The 20,472-nt window shown below is 39.9% G+C and overlaps 1 protein-coding gene and 1 long non-coding RNA gene across 2 annotated transcripts in view; one reads left to right on the top strand and one right to left on the bottom strand.

The window, feature by feature from the left end:
* LOC118172467 (protein BEAN1-like) overlaps positions 1–17,466 on the top strand; it is a 49,470-nt gene extending 32,004 nt beyond the window's left edge. Inside the window, exons 4-6 of the mRNA XM_035336358.1 lie at positions 1,956–2,165; positions 4,263–4,404; positions 15,429–17,466. Of these exons, the coding sequence (XP_035192249.1) occupies positions 1,956–2,165; positions 4,263–4,404; positions 15,429–15,777 (701 nt within the window). The 3' untranslated portion in view covers positions 15,778–17,466. The remainder of the gene's footprint in view (positions 1–1,955; positions 2,166–4,262; positions 4,405–15,428) is intronic.
* On the bottom strand, positions 210–18,487 carry LOC118172469. The gene is made up of 3 exons (XR_004753716.1): positions 18,359–18,487; positions 12,575–12,576; positions 210–221 (listed from the first exon to the last, which is right to left on the bottom strand). It is a non-coding gene; the product is annotated as an uncharacterized LOC118172469 (long non-coding RNA).
* Positions 18,488–20,472: the final 1,985 nt, after the last annotated feature.

Here is a 20,472-nt window from a genome sequence, read left to right as displayed (position 1 = left end):
TCTATTTGAAAACTAGTCTTGCTAGATACATATATGCATCTCTAATAATTTCTTGCATCAATAAAATGCTGTTTTACTCCAAATGCTGCTTACACCCCAAGCAGCAACCATGAGGGATTTTTGTTTGCTCGTTTGTTGATTTGTTTTGGAGGTGAGGGGGTGAAGGGGTTGGCTTTTTGTTGTTTCCTTTTTTGTTGTTTTGCACATGCTGTGAATTAGAGCTGTAGTGGGTTACAGGATGGGAAAATGTGAGCTTATTGCAACTTGTTTTCCAGACCTAGGTCCAAATTTGGTTACCTTTACTACCTGCCCAAGCTTTTTGCACAAATAAATACTAAAAAGCCTTTTTTTTTAAGCGGGGATTCCAACTATCCACTGTAGTCCCAAATCCTTTATCCTTTAATTCTACCATTTACCTCCTTTTTTCCATTAGCAATGCAGTCTACCAGAAGTACACAATGGGTAGGCTACACATTTTTAGAGGCTATTGTTAATTGTCACAGCAGACTGCTTCTGCTAATCACCCAAATATTTAATACTGTGTCATGACCACCACTTAGCCACTTCTAGATATTAGTCACCTAACATCAGGAGCATCAGAAACAGTCCATGAACAAAAGAACTGTAAAACATCCTAGTCAGGTGTTCCAGGTAGACAATTATCTTCAAATCCACTGTGAAGATCACTAAATTTTTTAATCTTTATTTTGAAACTCACTAAAATCTATATTTAGTAAATACAAGAGCAGCTTAGATGGAAATAAAGTAAATATAGTCTTGTAAAGATAATGAAACAATCAACAGAGACAGATGGTTTCCAACACTCGCGCTGAACACTTGCATCCTTACACAGTATGCTCTGCTGTGGTCTAAGAAATTGTGGTTCTGGTTGGCAGCCAGAAGTGTTCTTGCACTTTTTTTTTTTTTGTAATTAAAACGTAGAACCAAATAATATTGTCATCACATACTCTCCTAGTGGGACAGCTCCAGTGGACTCCATTAACCCTTTACATAAGCAAGGTCCAGAACAATTTCTCCTCTTCCCAAGTCCAAACTTTGTTTCTCAAAGCTCTGCTACCTTAGGCTAATGGGCGATTCCTACATTTTCTGGTAACTTAAAAATGTTCTTTTGCAGATCTCCAGCTGTGTAAACTCATTTTTATCTCTTTGAAGAACACATGCTAGTGTAAATTTATCAGATACGTAAGCAAAATACAGCTAGTTTTTACTAGGATTATGCAAAAACATATGTAATATAGAAAAGTTAAAGAAACAACCTACTTATGTGTGTCTCACTCTGCCTCAATACCTTCACTCTTTTTCCACACAGAAATGGCTGAAGAGAAGACTCTGAGTTGACCAAATCTGGCAAATCAGAGGACCCCTTTTTTTAAAGCCTGCTCTCCGAGCCACAACTCTCTTCCCGTCTGCTCCTCTAACGCTGACCCTTCCCTCAAACTAAAACAGGCCCCATGCTACACAGGCATGCTTCTGTTTCACTCTTGCCCAAAACTTTCTCTACAAAACCCTGCAGTCTTTTCATACCTGGTAACAACATCCAATTCCTTTGTTCTGCTTGGTATTGACATTTTTGAATTTTAACATTCTTCCCTGTGCACTGAGGTTCTTTCAACATCAATCAATCCATGATGTAAAGAATCTTTCCAGAAATAAGCAAATTGACCATTATGCAGCGTACATCATTGACTCCAGCAGGATATTCCCCATAACAGGGGAAAGATTGCTCAGTGAATCCCCCATAGTCAGTTAATTAACAGCTCCAGAAATCAGTCTAATAAATGGGTTATCCATAAAAACATGAATTTGTAGAATAGATCTGGCTCAGGCTGTCTCCTAGTGCTTTGAAAAAATCTTTACTTTGGGTGTTTGTATAACCACACTTCACACATTCCTCTTTTCACAACTGACACATTCTTCCTCTCTCTGCTGTGCAGAAGTTCACTTGAACCAGAGCAGCCCAACCAGTGAATTCCCCAGCTACGGTGAAAACGGAAATGATACCAGTTTGCTTGTTTCACCCCTTCTGGTGGCTGGAGTAGTGATCGGCCTTGTGCTATTTCTCTCCTGCGTTACCATCATTGTTGGCAGTCTGCGAAAGGACGGACGGTTAAGGCACCCACACCAGAGGAGAGACGCTGTTTACGGTAAGACAGCTAGTTACAGTGAGATAATGCTTACCTTTATTAACATCTGGTGCTAAAGGCAACACAAAACCCAACCACTGCAGAAGGGATAAAAAAATGAGTAAACAGTTGTGAGAAGCAGGTGCCAGGCAGCTTTGCAGCCTAATACCATCTTTGTGCTGGCCCTCAACTGACGCAGTACAAGCCCCACAGCTGCTGGTTAACATGAACAACATCAATGCCAACAGCATTTCTTAAACAGCATATTTTTCCTTGATACACTGCATGACTTTTTCTCCATCACTGGACTCCTGATAGCTTATCTTTATATCCTTTACAGCCTTGGTACAGCATATAAGGTAATTTTGCTTTGTGGGAAAGCCAGGACTCCCTCACTAGTGCAGGAGAAAAAATTTCTTCTTTATATAGAGAAGACAATACCACGCTGTTTTAAAATGCATTGGATCAGATCTTGATTTCACTGGGGTAAATCAACTATCCACTGAAGTCAATTGGACTTTAATTACTTGGAGCAGGCTTTTTCGTTTCTAAAAGAAGCATTTTTCTAGGATCAATATGTCCAGCAAAAGCCAGGGATTATTTTTATTTATTTATTTATTTTACTTTTTTTTTTCAGAAATATTTATCCAGATACATGAATAATGTCTGTGTTTTGTGACTAAAGTTTAAACCCCAAAAGAAGTGAAATGCCAGCTCTACTAGTAACATACTGGAGGGAGGAAACAAACAAAAAGAATCCCCACAACTCTACTATATTTTTGTAATATCTTTTTGTCCTCTTTTTTAACAGCTACTAAATTTGGGATTAAATAGTTAAACACAAATTGGAGTTAGTTTTACTCATGAACAGCAATATATTGGCACGACAACATACTGAACACTGGGATCCAATCACTACATTTAAATTTGCTGCTATGTTAATTTCACCACCTTTAACGTCCCTGAAGTCAGGCCAAAATGTAAAGGACCATTTTCAAACTGCTTCTTAGAAATAACAATACTGCAGAAATTAAAAAAAGAAAAGCATGGTGACATTTTCAGAGATATTCAAAAGAATAATCTTAAACTAAATTGTGCCAGTCTGCCTAAAAGAAAATTTTGCATTAGCACACACCATCCTAGTGTCTCAGCACGCGTCCCCTGGCCAGAATGGGATCAGCAGGAGTCACTGTGAAGCTGGCTCCCTTCATTTGTCAAGCAAAAGGAATGCACAGTGCGTGATAGACTCGATTAGCCCTGGTAGAATTCCTCGAGCATAAATTGGCAGAGGTGAAAATTGCCAGGAGGAAGAGCCAGCCCAAGGACAGCAGGAGCGAGTCCTGCCCTTTGCCCTCTGCTCAAGAAGCACTGCTCTGATGGCACTTGAAAAGTTGGCCCTGTCTCCAGGTGCCATTTTAAAGCACTGAGGGAAAAGGAAGGCTCACCATATATGAAGGAGTGGGAGATCTGGGAATTGCCGTATTTCCACGATTCAGGACATTCTAACAGAAATTGATGTTGACTATCTCACATTAACCATCATCACAGATACACACATAATAGCACTAACGGCCTGGTATTTCTAAAGCTATGACGCTCTTGTGTGAAAGTATTAAGAAATCCCTGCAACAGGTAGCGGGATAGTTTTTTGTAGTATTTGCCATTTTTCTGTGAGTGTTTTTAATAAGAACAGCACTTCCTTAAGACAGGTATACTTATAACCAAACGCCTAAGCCTGCTTTTAAACAGCATCGCAGCACTGGCCAGGCTGCGATGTACACAGCTCCTGGGAACTTCAGCAGTCTTGCCAGTGCTTGAACTTGCATGTGACTTACACTCCTTCAAGGCACAACAAGATCACCGGCATCTCTTAGGATAGTGCTACATATACAGTCCCTGTGCCACAGCCCAAAACGCTGCCATTCACCCTCAGGTAACAGAGGCTTGCTCTAAAAGGAACAGAAATGTCATGTGAAAGCTGATTGCTCAGAGTAACAGCAATTCTGCTCAGATAGGTTTTATTTTCTGATTTACAGATGTGTTATAAACACTGACATTGTCTCAGAGAATCCATCGTAGAGGAAAAAAAAGAGCTAGAGTTATCTGCTTGTTTTCCAGCTCCAGATGGCTTCTCTTACGGTGGCTCTTTTGGGGAGCTGAGATCCACTTGCATGGAGGAGTTCCCCCCAGCTTTTGATTTTGGTTCCTATCTGGATACGCTTTCTCAGGTCAACATCATGTATCCCGATTCACCTCCACGGTAAGCACTCTTCTGAGTTTGTGTGTTTTGTAGACCTGCACTTGCAAAGCCTGTTGAGGAGGAAACTAGAATTGCTAGACCTACATCCACTACAAAAACACCGGTCATACAGATGCTAGATACAAACAGACTTGGGTTAGTTCCAAGTTCTCCATAGTAGAATACATCCTCATGAAGTAAAGGCACTTGTACAGACATGTATCGTTTACTAGTATTCATATTAATGTTGATCATACCGACGGCATATTAATGAAATGCATGCGTAAAGTTTTCTATTAATTTTTTTTTGAAGAAATTATTTTCAGAGTCAAAGGCTCACTTCTTGAGGAAAAAATATATTGTTTTTTTTCCAAGAATAAATCTCCAGTCTTGGTTTTTTACTATACTGTTATTGCCTCCAAGAATAAGGAGTGCCTCAGTTGGTGTCCATCAGAGTAGTGCCCAACCCACGTCTTACTATCGTCAGGTTAAAGAAGACTGCAGATTTATACTCCCTCAGAACCAGAACAGAATTTAACCACTTAGACAAGTTTCCAAGTAAGGTGTTTTTGCTCCTGTTGCACACAAGCGACATTCCTCTCACCAGCTTTATTTCACTGCCTGCATGGATGCAGAAGCCATTTAATTTTTCCTCTTCTCCAAGTACCACTACCCACTCTCAATTCCATAATGCTTGCAAAAATGATTCTGAAATAAGCAACCAACCTGAAATGCATTTTGTTTTTTACTGTTGTTCTTCACACACAGTTAAAAGTATAACCATGTGAGAGCAGGAGTCAGTCTGCTCAGCAGAGTTTCTGCCTAGAGTGCACTGCTATACATGTGCACAGAAGAAGTCTAGGTATCTAATTAGTAATCAAGAAACAAAAAAAATCATCATGGACATAATTTAATTGCAAAAAAAGTTAAAAAAGTAAATCCAATATGCCTAGAATTCAGATACTCACATATGCTGAAACATTACAGATTGCATCCACAAATTAGTATGTAAAATCATCTCCATCATCTCTTACCTGTCATTTACGAGTGCAAAGCTAACAGCCGTGATCTGACAATCTAACGAGCCCCACATGTCACACAAAAATAAAAATAGCTCTTAATAAAATACATTTTAAAATATATTTAAACTTTTAAGTTACATTTACTACTGGCCTTAAGACAGCTCAGGTAAGACTATAAACAAGAAAAAAAGGGCACAAAAACTTTCTAAACCTCTTGCTAATTTCCAGCAAGTCTCTCTTCTCAGTCTTCTTGTTATTCTATCAGGACACAGAACTGAAGTAAACATACTGTTCTGACACACCTAGTAATGGTACTTAACCTCCTAATTTGGCGTTCTTCATTTTATAGCAGTATTTTGTAAAGGACAAAATCTACCTTTTTAGCTATTTAGGTCAGACCTTCACTGTGGAGCCATAGTTGCCTGAATTTGTAGCGTTTTTGTAGGAAAAGGGTCTCCTTTAAATATCAGGCAATTGTAATTGCCTGGAGCAGCAACACAACCAGAAGAGGCTCGTTCCAAACAGAGTTATTCCAGAAATTATATAGCATCCCCTTCTGTATTTATGACTGATTTCATGCATTTGGAGGATACAAGAATTGCCCTCCTGAGCAATAGAAGTTGTTCTTCCAGCCATCTGTATACCGTCGGCGTGCCCCATGCACCCTGAGTCAATACATGAAGCATTCAGTTACTCCCTCCAAAGAACCAGGAGAAATAGCATTAAAGAGAATATTACTTCAGTCTTTCTGTACTGCTGTATCTTACAAACAGCAAATAAAGGCTGGTTGGCATTTTTTTTTCTTTTAAGCAGACTCTGTTTTGAGTCAAACCTATACACATAAGACCAAGCCCCTTTCTGACTGCATGTACACATAACCACAATGGAGAAAAGAGGATAATCTTTTCTGTTCTTGCTTTAACAAGGTCACAAAAAGTGGCTATGAGAACTTTCCTGAGAGCTTCTGGGATCGCCAGAACAGGGAAAGCAGGTAGCAAGGACACAAGCATTAGGTACCTAGCATATGAAGCAGGCCTTAATAGAGCTCTTCAGAAGCAACTCAGCAGTATGAACATAAGATACATAGACCTTGTGTTTTCTCTATTCTGTACATGTTCTACAAGCAACCTTTTATGTATTGCAAAGCCATACCAGATAATAAATAGGCTTTTAGAGATGGTGTAAATATTTTAGCAGAAAGCTCACATGTGAAAAATTATTCTGAGGCTGGCATCTAAATTTGTAGAACTTCACAGAAATCCACTTACAAATTTACACTAGTTTTTGGACCCACACCCACAAGTCTTTACTAATAAAAGTAAACCAGCTGACACCCAAGCAACAACTTGAGTGGGCATTTGGCCAGATTTCTGAGAACAAGCCCAGATTTCTGTGAACAAGCTCTGAGAACATTCTTTAGCACACAGGTCGCAAAAGACTGCACCAAAGGTTGCTTCATTTCCACATTGGGAGAGGCCCAAAACTGGATTTTCTATCTCTATGGAGTTTTCTGTTTGGAAGCACATACATGAGTGGTACAGGATAGCACTGGATGATCTCTGCTTTCCTGTGAATTCTCCAACTACTTCTGTCATAAGCCTGGCAGAAGCCAACTGTCTTGCGTCTCACCTTGTTTTACAAAACTATTCTGGGCTGTCAATACTAGGATCAGAGAGACAGCAAGGTGCCCAAACCACTGCCTCCTCAAGGCTCACTGCTGAGCTGAGGGACCAAGATCTGACTCTGGATACAGAGAGCAAACACTGCTCATCCCATCGCTTGACAACTGTGCATGACAGGTCACAAGTAAAAATGACTTTTCTTGTTAACGATTCTTTCTACTTTCTTACTGCTACCATACTTAAGTGTTTTAGAAAAAAAAGTACTTCTGGCAAATCATCAAAATCTTATTAGGTTTTACATCTTAGCAACACAATTTGGAGAAAACTTCAGGAAAAGTAAAGCTTAGCAGATGGCTGAAAGCAAAGCTATGTAAAAGACATTTAAACTTACTATTAATACATTTTACATCCCATTGTAACTTTCTCCTCAGAAAAGCACTACATGAATACATTGTATTATGCAAGAGCCTGGTAAATTTCTGTACAGCTGTCTCTACACAGTCCTCCATGGCATAAAACCCAAGTGTGTATTTTCTAATTAGTAGGGCATTAGGAGCACTGTGGAGAATATTTGGACTGATGGGTCCTAACAGCAGGAACTGGCTGTGAGATGCAGCCTTGAAGCATAAACAAGACATGCTTGACCTTGTGCATTTAAAATATTAAGTCCCCAGGATCGGTCCTATTACAGATTATAGCATTTTGAGGAGTAGGTTTAATGAAATGTAGCACTGACTAAGTTAATGGATTCCTACTTCTAATTCATGCAATGCAAGATGTAATTTAAAGCTAAACTAGCATACCCAAAAGCTAATAATCCAACTGTAGCATAAACAAGAGCACGAGATGAGGAGCAGCGAGGGAGGAAACTCCCTTGGCAAGTACCTCTCAATATGCATTTGGAGTGAAAGATTTCAGTGAGTGAAAACTAGGTGTTTTAAAGATGGTCTGCAAGAGGCAACAGCACTACATCACTGCACAGCAGGTGTTGCAGAGGTAAGCATTCTTGAATGTACCATTTTTACTAAAACCATACTTTCTGAGTTGACTTTGGCAGAAATTTTACCATCTTACCAAATCATTATCTTACACATCCTAAACACTTTTTTTGAGAATCTGCTGGGGATAATACCTGTATAGAGCCTGTGCTCGTGCTCACTGTGCCCAGAGTTCAGTGCAACATACACACTTCTAACAAGCTTTCCTATTTATAGTTATATACATTTATTTTAAAAGTTGTTCAAAAATAATTTTAGCTTCCATGTTTCAAGTGACTTGAAATACAATACCAATCAAGGATTAAGCAAATTAAGAATATCTGCATTTTCTTGGCAAGTCACTCTAAAATTCTAACAGCAAGGAGATTTGAGATTCCCTTCAGGAAAGGAATTTTATCAACTTCTCACCTTTCGGCCAGAGGAAAAGCACTTCACCCTAACTTGACTAAGTGCTTTTTCATTCCCTAGAGATCAGCTAGTAATGGTATGTATAAAGCTTTAGGCAACCAAGGCTCTCACCTTTTTCATCTGTGACTCATGACTGTCTAACACAGTAATAGCACCGAGGAACGACTCTTGAGCAAGATGGAGGGATTTACCTTCAGGAATAGCTTTAATGGAAGCCACACAAGTCCTCTCCATATTTCACACTGAAATGTGTCCTACAGGGCATGCTATGATAAAATTTGTTAGTCACTCATTATCCTAGTATGCACACTAGAACACTTTTTTTTCTCCCCTTTGTTTTTTGGTTGGGTTTTGTTCCATTTTTAAATAAGCTTACTATACCACATCTGATCATCTTGCCCAATCTATAGATAGGATCAACTCTAAAAAGAAGTGTGTTATTCAGGCTTAATAAATTCCAATACTCTTAATACTTCTGTCCAGTCAGCATTGTTTAACTGGCAAATCCATTTAAAATTACTTTAAACTAGCAAAAATAAATGTTCACATCTTCAAGACAGGTCTTAGTTTTCCTTGAATTATGAAGCCAAAAAAAAAAAAAACAAAAAAAAAAAACACACCTAACTTCTTCAGTTACTTTCTTTCCTAAGACATCCTTTTCCATCTCCAATTTCTGAGGAAGCAAGTCAGCTGTATCTGTGACAAGAAAGCTTGAACCAACTTCCAGAGATTTTCTTGAGGAAAGAATTAGGCTTGCAGGAAATGAGCACAAAGAACTTGCTATATTGAGCTGTATTCCCTTGCCAAGGCCCCTTTTCACACTCCTCACTGAAACTTTCAGTCAGAAAAATAAAAAATATCATTGGAAACATGACACGATGAAATCCACTGGCAATCATAAGATAAAATTCAATTCTTTCATCCCCAAATTCTGAATGAGACCCTCAAAAGCCTTTCCTTTCCCATTCTAGTTAGTGCTCTTCCTAGCTAATATTAGATACAGAAACAAGGTGATTGCTTTTTGATTAGTTGGTCACTATTTGCTGTGAAGAGATTTTATGACACATTTCAAGGCCCACCGGGTGACCCTGAGAGGTCAGTGTGCAAGCCACATCCCAACAAGTGTGCCTGCACTAGTCCTGCAGATGTCTTTGGGAGCTCTGTAAAAGGAGCCCTGCCCTGGCTAGGTGCTCAGCTCATGTGCGTGCCACCAGACATGGGCAGGTCCACCAATTTCTACCTGCTATGTTGGCAGTTTTCTCCAACTGCTTTCATCTCACTTCCCTGCTACAAGTCATCTTCCAGGTAGCCATTACTGTCAGAGGAATGTAGGCTCAAAAGGATCTTCTGCAGTTACACAGTCCCGTCCCTGCTGCTGCAAGTAATCACTCTTAACAGACAGTTAGCTATCCCCTAACACAGTCTGCGGGGATCTTTTTTCCCCATTATACTCATTCCAGAATACCTACAGACAGACCTAATTTTAACTATTATGGCAAACTTATTTCCAGCTTAAATTTGTTTACAGGCATGTTATGAGTTTCCTTTTGTGTCATTTCCCTTCCTCTATGACGCCCGTGCCTTTCTGTTAACATGCTTGTTGCATTTGTAGACAAAACTCATCTCGCACCTCAGCCTGCATGTCGCGAGGCTACGGCACAAAAAGCGTTTTTAGCTTTCTGTCATCAAACATATCTGTTGGGCCATTGTATCGTCTGACCAGCCCTTCTCTACACCTGTCCAGTTTCATCTCGGAAGTGCAAACTTTTGCTGCATAAAAAAACCCTGCAGCACTGAAGTTAGAAAAACCTGATGAAAGATAAGCACCAAGCATTTCTAACTAGGAACTTACTGCGCCATGCAGATCAATCACAATACTAAAAGCTCTTAAGCTAGTACTAAAAAAAATGATATGTTTCTCTAGTTTCCCACCAATTACACTTTCTGTATTGTATTGCAGATAGTATTTCCTTTACCGGCTCAGAAATCTTTCCTAGAATAATTAAAACCCTTTCTAGGAATATGATCCTAAACACACCATTTGGCAAACATCCCCAAATATCAGCAGATTCTAAGCACTTCTGCTGACACACACAAATGAGTGCTGTTGTTTAGAAATATAGTTGTGGCTTAACTCCATAGTAGAGAAGGCTACAAGAGATTATTTTAAAACAGATGTGTCTTAACAGATTATTGTTACAGTGCCCATAGCCTAATTGTCTAATAGTTCCCTTTTTTAAATAACCGTATTTCATACACAATGAAAAACATTCTTTTTTGACAAAACCTTCCAAGAAAAATCTCCGGTGACTTCACTGGATCATTCCGTCAGGGCCCTGCCTGACATGGCAGTCTGTCATCCACGAGTGTTACGCCTGACACCCCTCACCACCAGAATCTGGGATCAGCCATAGTAAAAATTCTCATGTAATATTACCCAGGCCCAGAGACAGATGGGTTTTTATTTCATATGAACACAGTAACTAGGAGGACAGAAACAGGAGGTATTACTTAACTATACTGGCTTATTCTTGCACTATCATTCTGTTAATTAGTAAGCTCCAACAGTTTGGGGTACTTTTTGTAATAAAGAAATACATTTTGACTCTTCATCTTAAGTCACTGTTCAAGAATTAAAAGTGAATGACTGAGACAGAGTAGCATGAATGGATTGCTACTGTATGAAAATATTAAACTTACGTTCAATAAATCACTAACAAAGCATGCAGAAGTTAAAATACAGTTAGTAAATGCACCTAATATCTCTAATGGAAACTGCTGATATCAAAAATAAACCTAAGAAAATATGCTGCCTCATGACATCTGCCACTGTAAGAGCAGTTCTGCTAAAATGGTCATGTTTTCTCTTGGTAGTTACAGATAACCAAAGCATGTAAGTATCATCTAAGAAAAAACACTGTCATTTCCAAGCTTCTGTCCTACAAACCCAGTTGTTAGCAGACTGTGGGATCAGAGATAGCATCATCTGTTGAACTACTTACATTGTTATTGAGTACATCCAACACATCCCTTTGATTCTCCTTTAAATAGTTACAGAACATTTGTTCTAATTTCAGCTTTTCTTTCTCAGCAACATCATCATATAAACATCCTTTGTGGTGTTTTATCATAGTTTAAACCTGTCAACACGTGCATTTTCCAGTAAAAGATTAGTGTTTACCATTATTAAAAGACAGTAGGTCATCAATAAAATGGAAACAATGCAGGAGCAATTTTCATGGACTCACAACATACACCAGATGAATGAACTAAACAAAAAGACATTTATTTCACACAGAAGAATTTTTCATTCCCCAGATTTGTCTTTTATTTCACTAGCTACTATCTGCAACTCAAAAAATTCCATAAGTAGAAACTCCTTCTTTCCCCAGAGAGTAGGTCATAATTTATGAATGACAGCTAGTTAAATAAGCTCTTTTGTGTTTCCTTAGCAACAAACCCATCCTAATTCTTACTGCAATGAGACCTGACAAATTCATGAAGTTATTTCGCTCCCTCCAAACATTCCAAGTCAACAAGGTCAGCCTGAAGATCTGCTGGATTTTTTAAGTAACATTCTTTTCTTTGCAGGTCATATTTACATGCAGCATGATGGCATTAACAGATACCAGTCTTCCTTCCCTTTCCTAGAATAGTAATCCCTTAAAAATTCAATAGCATAGTCTGCGATGACAATTAAGTTATTTTGACAGGAAACAAGGCAAGGAAATATAGACAACAAAACATCTCCATGTCAGTAACCCCTTCCTCCTCAAGACTAAAAAATATTAAGTGAATTCGCCACAAGTACTGTAACCAAGGTTTTTTAAGATTCAAAAAGAGATGGATGATATTCACAAGATGCAGTGCAACAAGCTCCTGTGGTCCATTACTGAGTTACAGTAACGTAATACTTTCCAACAACATTTTTGTTGTTGTTTAAAAGGATCTTCCTTGTGACTGCTGTACTGAACATCAAGCATTAGCTACTTTTTACGCGTACAATAACTTTGCAGAACTGAATCTCAGATAAATCATAACTATCATTGTATTTTTTGCAAGGCGTCTAGTCACCTCTTCCTCTGAAATATGAAACTTTATTTTTAAAACAGCCGTGAGGATTTAGTCTAAAATCACTCACATCTGTACATGGCAATCGACTGCAATAAATGATTGCTATCAGAATTTTTATAAGGGATCCTTTAAATCTTTTGAGGAATGATTCTTCCAACCATTAAAATACATGGATAGCGAGTACCTATGGAATTGTGTATTACTTCTTATAATACATTCTTAGAATCCTCTAATAAAAAAAGATCAGGTAAAGACCAGATGCATAAGCTTACATATTGTGGACTCTGAAGGAGAGAATGATCTGTATATATAACATGAAGGTGTTAAAAAGTTACTTATTTGCAAATCTGTGTTCCTTACTGTCCTATAAGACTTTTAGGATGTGAACTTAATTGCCAAAAATGATGAGGGAGAGCATTACTCGGAGTCTGGAGAAAAAGATTCATTTTTTATCCATCACGTATATTAAGAAAAAATACCCTAACAATAATATATTGATATTTAGAATAAAACACCCAAATGCCAGGTCTTGAACACCGTAATTTCCTAGCCATGTCTTGATGCTTAAAAGCCTCCTTCACAAAAGGCCATTGTGCTATTTATTGCACCAAGCATTTCAGTTCGAGCAGCACCATGCAGATGCCCAGGTAAGAACAGTAAGCAGAAAGTTCATACTGTGCCCATTTCTCCTTTAGGCCAGTGGCAGATTTCCCTTGTGCTGGGCCTGGGCCAGAATCAGGAGACAGACGAGCTTCTTCCCTCTTGTGTCTCAGAAAAGGGATGCCAGATTTTCCACCGTGGAACTCTCATTCCTGTGGGCTTTCCAAAACCAACATTCTTTTCCCTTTGTTGCTAACAGGATCTAGAAGTGCTCTTCACTAGCCTGATTAAGTCACTCAAAACTGGTGGAAAGATTTCAAATAAAGTCACTGGGCTTTAGGTCAGTAAAACGTAAATGAAGTGGAGATGCAGTTCAGATGAAGTAATTCTGCGAAGAGTGTCTCTTCCTTTACTCTGAGTTGGTGAAGAATTGAGTTTGGGGTATCAGCTCCTCAGTCTTTGACTGAAGTAAGAGAGTAACAGGTGCGCCTGAAAGTTTCAGTGTGCTTAGGAAACACTGGACTTAAATCTTTTCCATGAGCTACATAAAAACAATTTAACCTTCTACCTGCTGAGATTTGATTTTGAAGTATCTAGCCACCTTAGGGTCTTCAGAGTTCAGAGTTATGGTTTGAAATACTGGTTCCTGGAGGGGTAACGAGAATTTTAAATCTGAATTTAAAACCATTAAAATAAGAATAATTAACCATAAAAATAAGATTGGGAAAGAGGTAGTTTAAAAACACTTCTAGATATTCAGGCTATTTACTAACCTAGTGCTAAGATTTCCCTTTCTTACCCAAAGATTTCTCTCCCTGCCCCCCAAAACCGCTTTCATCACCCACACTGGGAACAATACCATCAAAAACAACAGGAGCACTCTGAGGCAGAGGTATGAATGAGTGCCAAAGGACCGAGTGTTTTTCTAAAGCAGAGCCTCCATGGTTGAGCTTAGTGGATTTGAGCTCTCTGCAACCGATGTGAGCCGCCCTGTTACAAGTCACTTACAATCTGCAAGTAGGGTTTATTAGCTTGGGTTTAGCCTGGCAGTAATGCAATTACAGGGGACAGAATGACTGCCGGCAGTCTACTGGGAAGACATATGCTAAATATCCCATCTTTCAGGAAATATCCTAGATCCTAATAGCTCTGCAGTTAGTGTGGTTGAGGAAATGGATTCTTAATTTGTCTGGCTCCAGCAGAACTGTTTTTCAGGTCAGCTGACTGGGAGAAGGTTTTGTGTTTTTCCAGTGATAGTTTTTTGTTTGGTTTTGTGCGTGTGTTTAAACAGAAAACACCATCTTCAGAATCCAATTAAAAGTGCTCATGAAAATTTTAAACAAGGCAGCCATAAATTAAGCAGGTCCAACATTTAGGAACATGATGTTATACCTCTTCCTCCCTTTTGCCTGCATAGCCAGTGAGCTCAGAGCACAGGACGCCCCTTCAGACCACCAGACCTGAGCTGGTTTGATAGAAGAGGCAGCTCTATTTCGCAGACAAGGAGATGATGCTAGGGTAGCCACGTCGTGGAGCACCCAGATAACAAACCAGTTCTGGCTGAGCACCAAGCCTGCCAGATCACTGCCTGGCTCCTGTGGGGCCACAGCACAATTTGCAGAGGGCTGAGCAGCACCAGCGCAGTATGGCGCTCACGTCTGCTGAGTCTCAGAATGGCCAGCATGAGTCTGTCAAGATTATTCATCACAGCTCTGCACCTCAGCAAGCAATCCTGCTGTCCCCGCAAGCACAGATCTGCCATCCAGACAGCCCACTGCACGTAACGGCCGGCTGAGCACAGCAAGGAAGGATGTCCCAGAGACCTGCGAGTCAGGAAGATGGGATTCAATGTGATATTCCACCTAAAGCTCTCCATACCTATCTTTCGTAAAAACGGCACCACCACCTCCTCTGCCTTACCCGTTTCTGACCTTGCCAGACACAAAGAGCAGAGATGGGGACTGCACCCCGCTGCGTGCAACGGCAGCAACTGGTACCAGCAGCGTGCTCCCCTGGCTCCCACATAACCAGCACTGAGGCTCATCCCCCAGTGTGTTGCTATCACGGCTGCAGTTCCTGCAGAAGGATGGGGGGCTGAGCCATCGCTGAGACCTCTGGCATTATCTTCAGGTACCGGGAGATGTGCTTTTAAGTCTGGTGCTCTCAGTGTCTCACATGGCAAGGGCAAGCAAGGCTGTGGGCTGAGGCACAAAACACCAGATGATCCTTTTCTTCTCACTTCATACGCCCCTGTTATGCTGAAAATGATGTACTGTGGCATTTTTCACAGGAATCTAATGAAAAATTTGTTTGTCTTGCAGCTACGATGAATGCGTGGGGCCAGGAGCAACACAAATGTATATTCCCACAGATGATCCCCCTCCCTATTCTCTTACGGACCCCTGTCAAGGAAATGAAATATCTATAAACATTAGCCTGGAAGAGGAAGAAGCACCTGGAACTACAGGACAGGCTGCAAATTACGCTGTCAGGCTGCAGGACTTGCAGCAGCCCATTTCATCCATCTCTTTGTCATCTCTCACTCTGGAGGCTGCTCCTCTGTACGAAACAGTGGTGTGCGAACAGAACATCCCCATCCCACTGGTTCCAGTGGAAGTACTGAAAAATTCTCCCACTGACTATCAGACCATTCTGAACCAAATCATGTGAATAAAAGTGGCTTTTTCCTTCCATCTTTCTGAAGAACTCAGGCTGAGAAAAAAAAAAACAAAAAAAACAAAAAACATTTAAACGGAAGAATAAAACCTCTGAAAGTTTTACCTATTTTATATCTTTAAAAAGGGATGTAATGGGATTGCTTTTTTTTATTTTTTACAGTGAATTTTGAAAGTTTACCTGAAGTTCCCTCTTTGTGCTTCAAAGTGTTCCATGGCATCACACAGCATAAAAAAGCAGCAGTGACAAGCAGCGCATCCGACCTTTTGAAGCATTTCTAACCACACTGAAATTAGCCTCTCGGTGTAGATATATGTTATCCAGTCAAGCTAACTTGTTGATTTTATGATACTTTGCATGCTTTAGAGCAGAAGGAAAAAGAAGAGCATTTTGTTGTCTTTGTAGGTGTCATTAGTACATTTCATTCAATGTCTTGGCAACAAAGCATTTTTTAAAAAATCATTTGTCTAAATACGTATTTCAGTAGACAGAGATAGACCAGTGCCTGCAAAACATGATTAGCAGTACCGCGTAGGAGCCAAACAAAAAGAAGCAGAGTATTTTGATACTCACATTTTTCCTTCAGAAAGCCTGGCCAGTAGCAAAGCCTGCTGTAAACGGGCAAGCGATGGAGAGGTGGCAATGGATCCTCACACACCAATTGGCTTTACCCATCAAGTTGTGCTCCAGCTGTGTGCATGCCTGGGAGCTGTGCACCTTCACAGGGACTTCAAGCAGCTAAGGAAAGGCAGCATCTAGAAGCCCAGAAGATGTTTTGTGCCAATTCCCATCGTGCACAACTACATTTTCAGGCACTAACTGATCTCATTCTTCAGTTAGGAGCCTGTAGCACAAAAATGGACCTTGACCTCTAGAAATTGAGCAAGTGGGATGTACATAATAGATGCTGCACTCGGCAGTCACGATAACAGAGATTCTCACTTTGTACAGAAACTCTTTCTATTAGACATGATCCTCTTCACTGAAATTTTGCTACTCATAAACCTAGTCTCTGTTCAAAGACCTGGACGTCTCACACGTTCATTTGATGAATGTGGAGAAGTTGCAGATGCATGCTGGCAGGAACAATGGAAGAAACCGCAGGCATGAGTTTAATCTTGCACGGTACACAGTCATCCTGTCTACATTTAAGGACTAAGCTGTATCTTCAACCAGTACTAGTTAGCAGAGTTATCAGGGGGTCATCTGCATTAAATCTCTTACGGGTATTTTTACTGAAAACAATGTTTAACTTTTACACTGATAAAATGGACTTCAGTTTGTTACCCCCAATGAAGGATGAGTAAAAAGGAGTACAGTACATGTACAACTGTGTTTAAAAGGAAGCATCATTCACATTCTGAAAACTGCACTTAGATTTTCTGTAAATACAAAATAATTTTCAACAGTAATCATTACTCAACACTCCAAAGATTGACACAAATCCATTTAATACTTAGACGGGAAGTAATTACGTGATTCTTACTGCTCTATGAATTATATCATTGCTGAGTCATATGCACATGATGGGGTAAGGTAAGTGTGTATGTTTTGCTAAACAGGTAAGAATAAATATCAGACAGAACCATTCTTCTGTATAAAGTACTAGTGGAAATAGTTTTGTGGCATGCAAAACACCCTGCAACCAGAGAGACAAAACTCTGCACCATTACGGCCAGAAAAGAGAATCAACATAGAAAGGCACCAGTCAGTTCTATTGGCAGGAAAATAAAAAGGGAAGGAAGGTGCAGAGGTTTATTTATGCAGAATACCACACGCTTCCATAGTTGTGTCTTCCTGCAGCTATTTGAGACCAGCCTAGAACAAGGTAAGGCCCTGGGACCAGACCATGCCCACTTGAGGCTGCTGGCAGGGACTAGAGAGGAAATTAATATATATTAGAAAGCAAATGTGACTTTTTTTTTTTTTTTGACAAACCGTCTCTTCCACCTGTACACCAAACCTGGCAGTACTTCCAAAGACAAGCAAAGAGGACTTTTCATGTCTGACAATCAAGCTTCTAAGGCCTCTGCTCTGTTACAAACGCTTACATTTTCTATGTATTCTGGGAAGTGCTTCTAGCTATTTGGCTTTACACCTGACAGGGATTTCAGGCCCTTCCGTTATCTAAATGTGGAAAGAAAAAAGTTCTCTAAAAACAAGCTGATTTTCAGCAGGGTTCTGATGGAAATGGGAGACTTGCATTTTACCTCATGACAGAAACGCTTCACTAAAATTTAGTAAACTAATCCAAGTCTTTCTTGATTTGAACACAGTTAAGACATCCTCAGTACTCCGATCTGGACTGCAGGTAGCAGCATTACTGACCAGTAGCCATCTACTCCCTCTTGTGGTACACTGCTTTATAAAGTCATCTAGTCAGCACACCACAGTCAGCACACCAGGTCACAGCGGGGCTCATCCAGCCAGACAATTCCAGTTTCTTTGTCACAGTCATGTGGAAACCAACCGAAACATACACTTCCATTCTGCCGCATCTTTCTAAGTTAGTACTAAATGCACAGCTTACATCATCGATTATCAACTAACATCTTAAAAAAAAAAATGTGACTACACCATGTGATACCTTAGCAAGACCACTTGCAAGAGTAACTTGGAATTTTTTAGTCTTGTTAATCTTTTTAACTATGTTATGTAAAAAGAAGTTGAGAGAAAAAGCTTACAAATCCAAACCATATGCCTCTGCAAACAGACAATACCAGAAACAGTGTCTCCTAAATTTAATGGAAGATGAGTTATACTCTTAAGAAATTCATATCCTCTTATTACATTTTATCCTGAACTCTGGCATCATTTTGATAGCAATCCTAAAAACAAGCTGAATGCAGGCCTTTTATCTATTAGGTGATTAATGTGAGAAAGAAAACTGTTTGGACGTACTGTTTCTTGATACTTGATAACAATGCTGTATTTCTATACTCATCTGTTTTGCTTCGATTTTTAGTATATGGATCTTTACAGACAACCTTTAGTAAAGAATATACAAGTACTTGATACAGCTTCTGTGATTTTTATTGCACTCCTGTCACAGCCCGTTCGTTGATAAGGCAGCTAAGCACCACTGTGCTCCAGCCACTTGCACAGGGATTTCACATTTGTCAGAAGCCACAGGAAGGAGCAGCCACTGGCAGAGTTCTGTGGGGCACTCGGGGCTCCCCTGCTCCAGGAGACAAGGCAGCGTATGCACAAGTACAAGCAGGAAGGGAAGAGCCTGCAATACCACAGCAGAGAAAGGTGTTGCCTTTGAGTGAGATGCTCCCGGGCATTTCAGGAAGCATCACAATCCATCACAAACATCCATACGTACCTGAGAAAATTCCTAAGGTCAGGAGGCTGTAAAATGTCAACATATCACTGGGAAAAGACGAAAAGCCACAAAATAACAGGCCAGAAAGTTTTAAACCGATCATTTTTAAGCACAGCACGATGAGTAACCACATCAAACCTATCTAACTGGTCATAGTACAGTCTGACAAAAAAAATCCCCACAATCTAGAGAAATACGCTCCGCAAAAAATTATAATCACAGACTCTCTTAAATTAAAAGTTATCATACAAGCATTTATCCTTTTCCTCTGCTCACAGTAGTGTATGTTTGAACACTGGCTACTGAACTCATAAGCATACGATAAATTCACAGCTTGGATTTCAGACAGCTCCATATGCATATATATTTTCTCACTTCCTTTAAAGCATGAAAAAGTTACAAGCAAAACAAATACCAATGAAGCAGTGAAAGAGCCCTGTACAAAAAATAAGATTATTTTGTCATAGTTTTACTCCTATTGTGATCTTACATTTTTTCAAGAGAATAAAATCAGTAACAAGCAAAATTAATACACCCACCCAGAAAAGAACAAAACTTAGTCGCAAAACATTTCAAAGTTCCCGTTGAAGAAGAAGGAGCAAAATGAGAGACCTCATAGCTCAGGGAACTGCAGCTGGACTTTCATGCATCTGAGTCATGAGCAAGTGCCCTAACCTGCTGGCAGTGATGGCATCGGTACCACTCACATAGCGGGGAAGCAATCAAGCTGTCCTTTTAGGGAACAGGCTTTAGAAGTTTTAGGGCCTTCAAGACATCCTTGGAGGCTATGCTAGGAAATGAATTCAGAGAAAAACAATGCACTGACAGCTAGATAGATGAGGCAACTCAGTAATTACTATAATAAGTAAATATACAAGAATGCTGTACTAAAAAGTGAAACACCCGAAAAACAGCAACGAGATTCCCCATATAGTCCTTTTAAAATGCACCAGACTAACAAAATGTGGCAATTCCCTATGTGAAACAGAACTGCAAAGGCTAAAGAATCCAATCTCCCCCCCCCCCCCCCTCCACGGGAGCAGGCATGCAGAAACACAAAATCAGACCCGCCCATTTGGGTCAATAAAGTTTTGCATATGGCGAGAAGCGATCTGAGCTGCCTGCAGGCACCCTACTAATAGCACAGCCAAGCTTGTCTGTGTATGCATGCACATATGGCGGGGGAGGAAACTCAGACATTACAGCAGATGGCCAGATGGCCTCATTTTAACATGTGGTGGTAGTACGGGGATTTTTCCCCTCTTCCCGCTTGGCTAGATCAGCAATTTTTATATAGCAATTATCCGTACACAAATACTGCAAAAGTATTACCTAATGACATTTCACTTGGAATGACGAAC

Source organism: Oxyura jamaicensis, chromosome 11 (assembly GCF_011077185.1).
Source record: "Oxyura jamaicensis isolate SHBP4307 breed ruddy duck chromosome 11, BPBGC_Ojam_1.0, whole genome shotgun sequence".
NCBI classification, from domain to species: domain Eukaryota; kingdom Metazoa; phylum Chordata; class Aves; order Anseriformes; family Anatidae; genus Oxyura; species Oxyura jamaicensis.
This window is presented reverse-complemented; position numbering and strand designations above follow the sequence as displayed.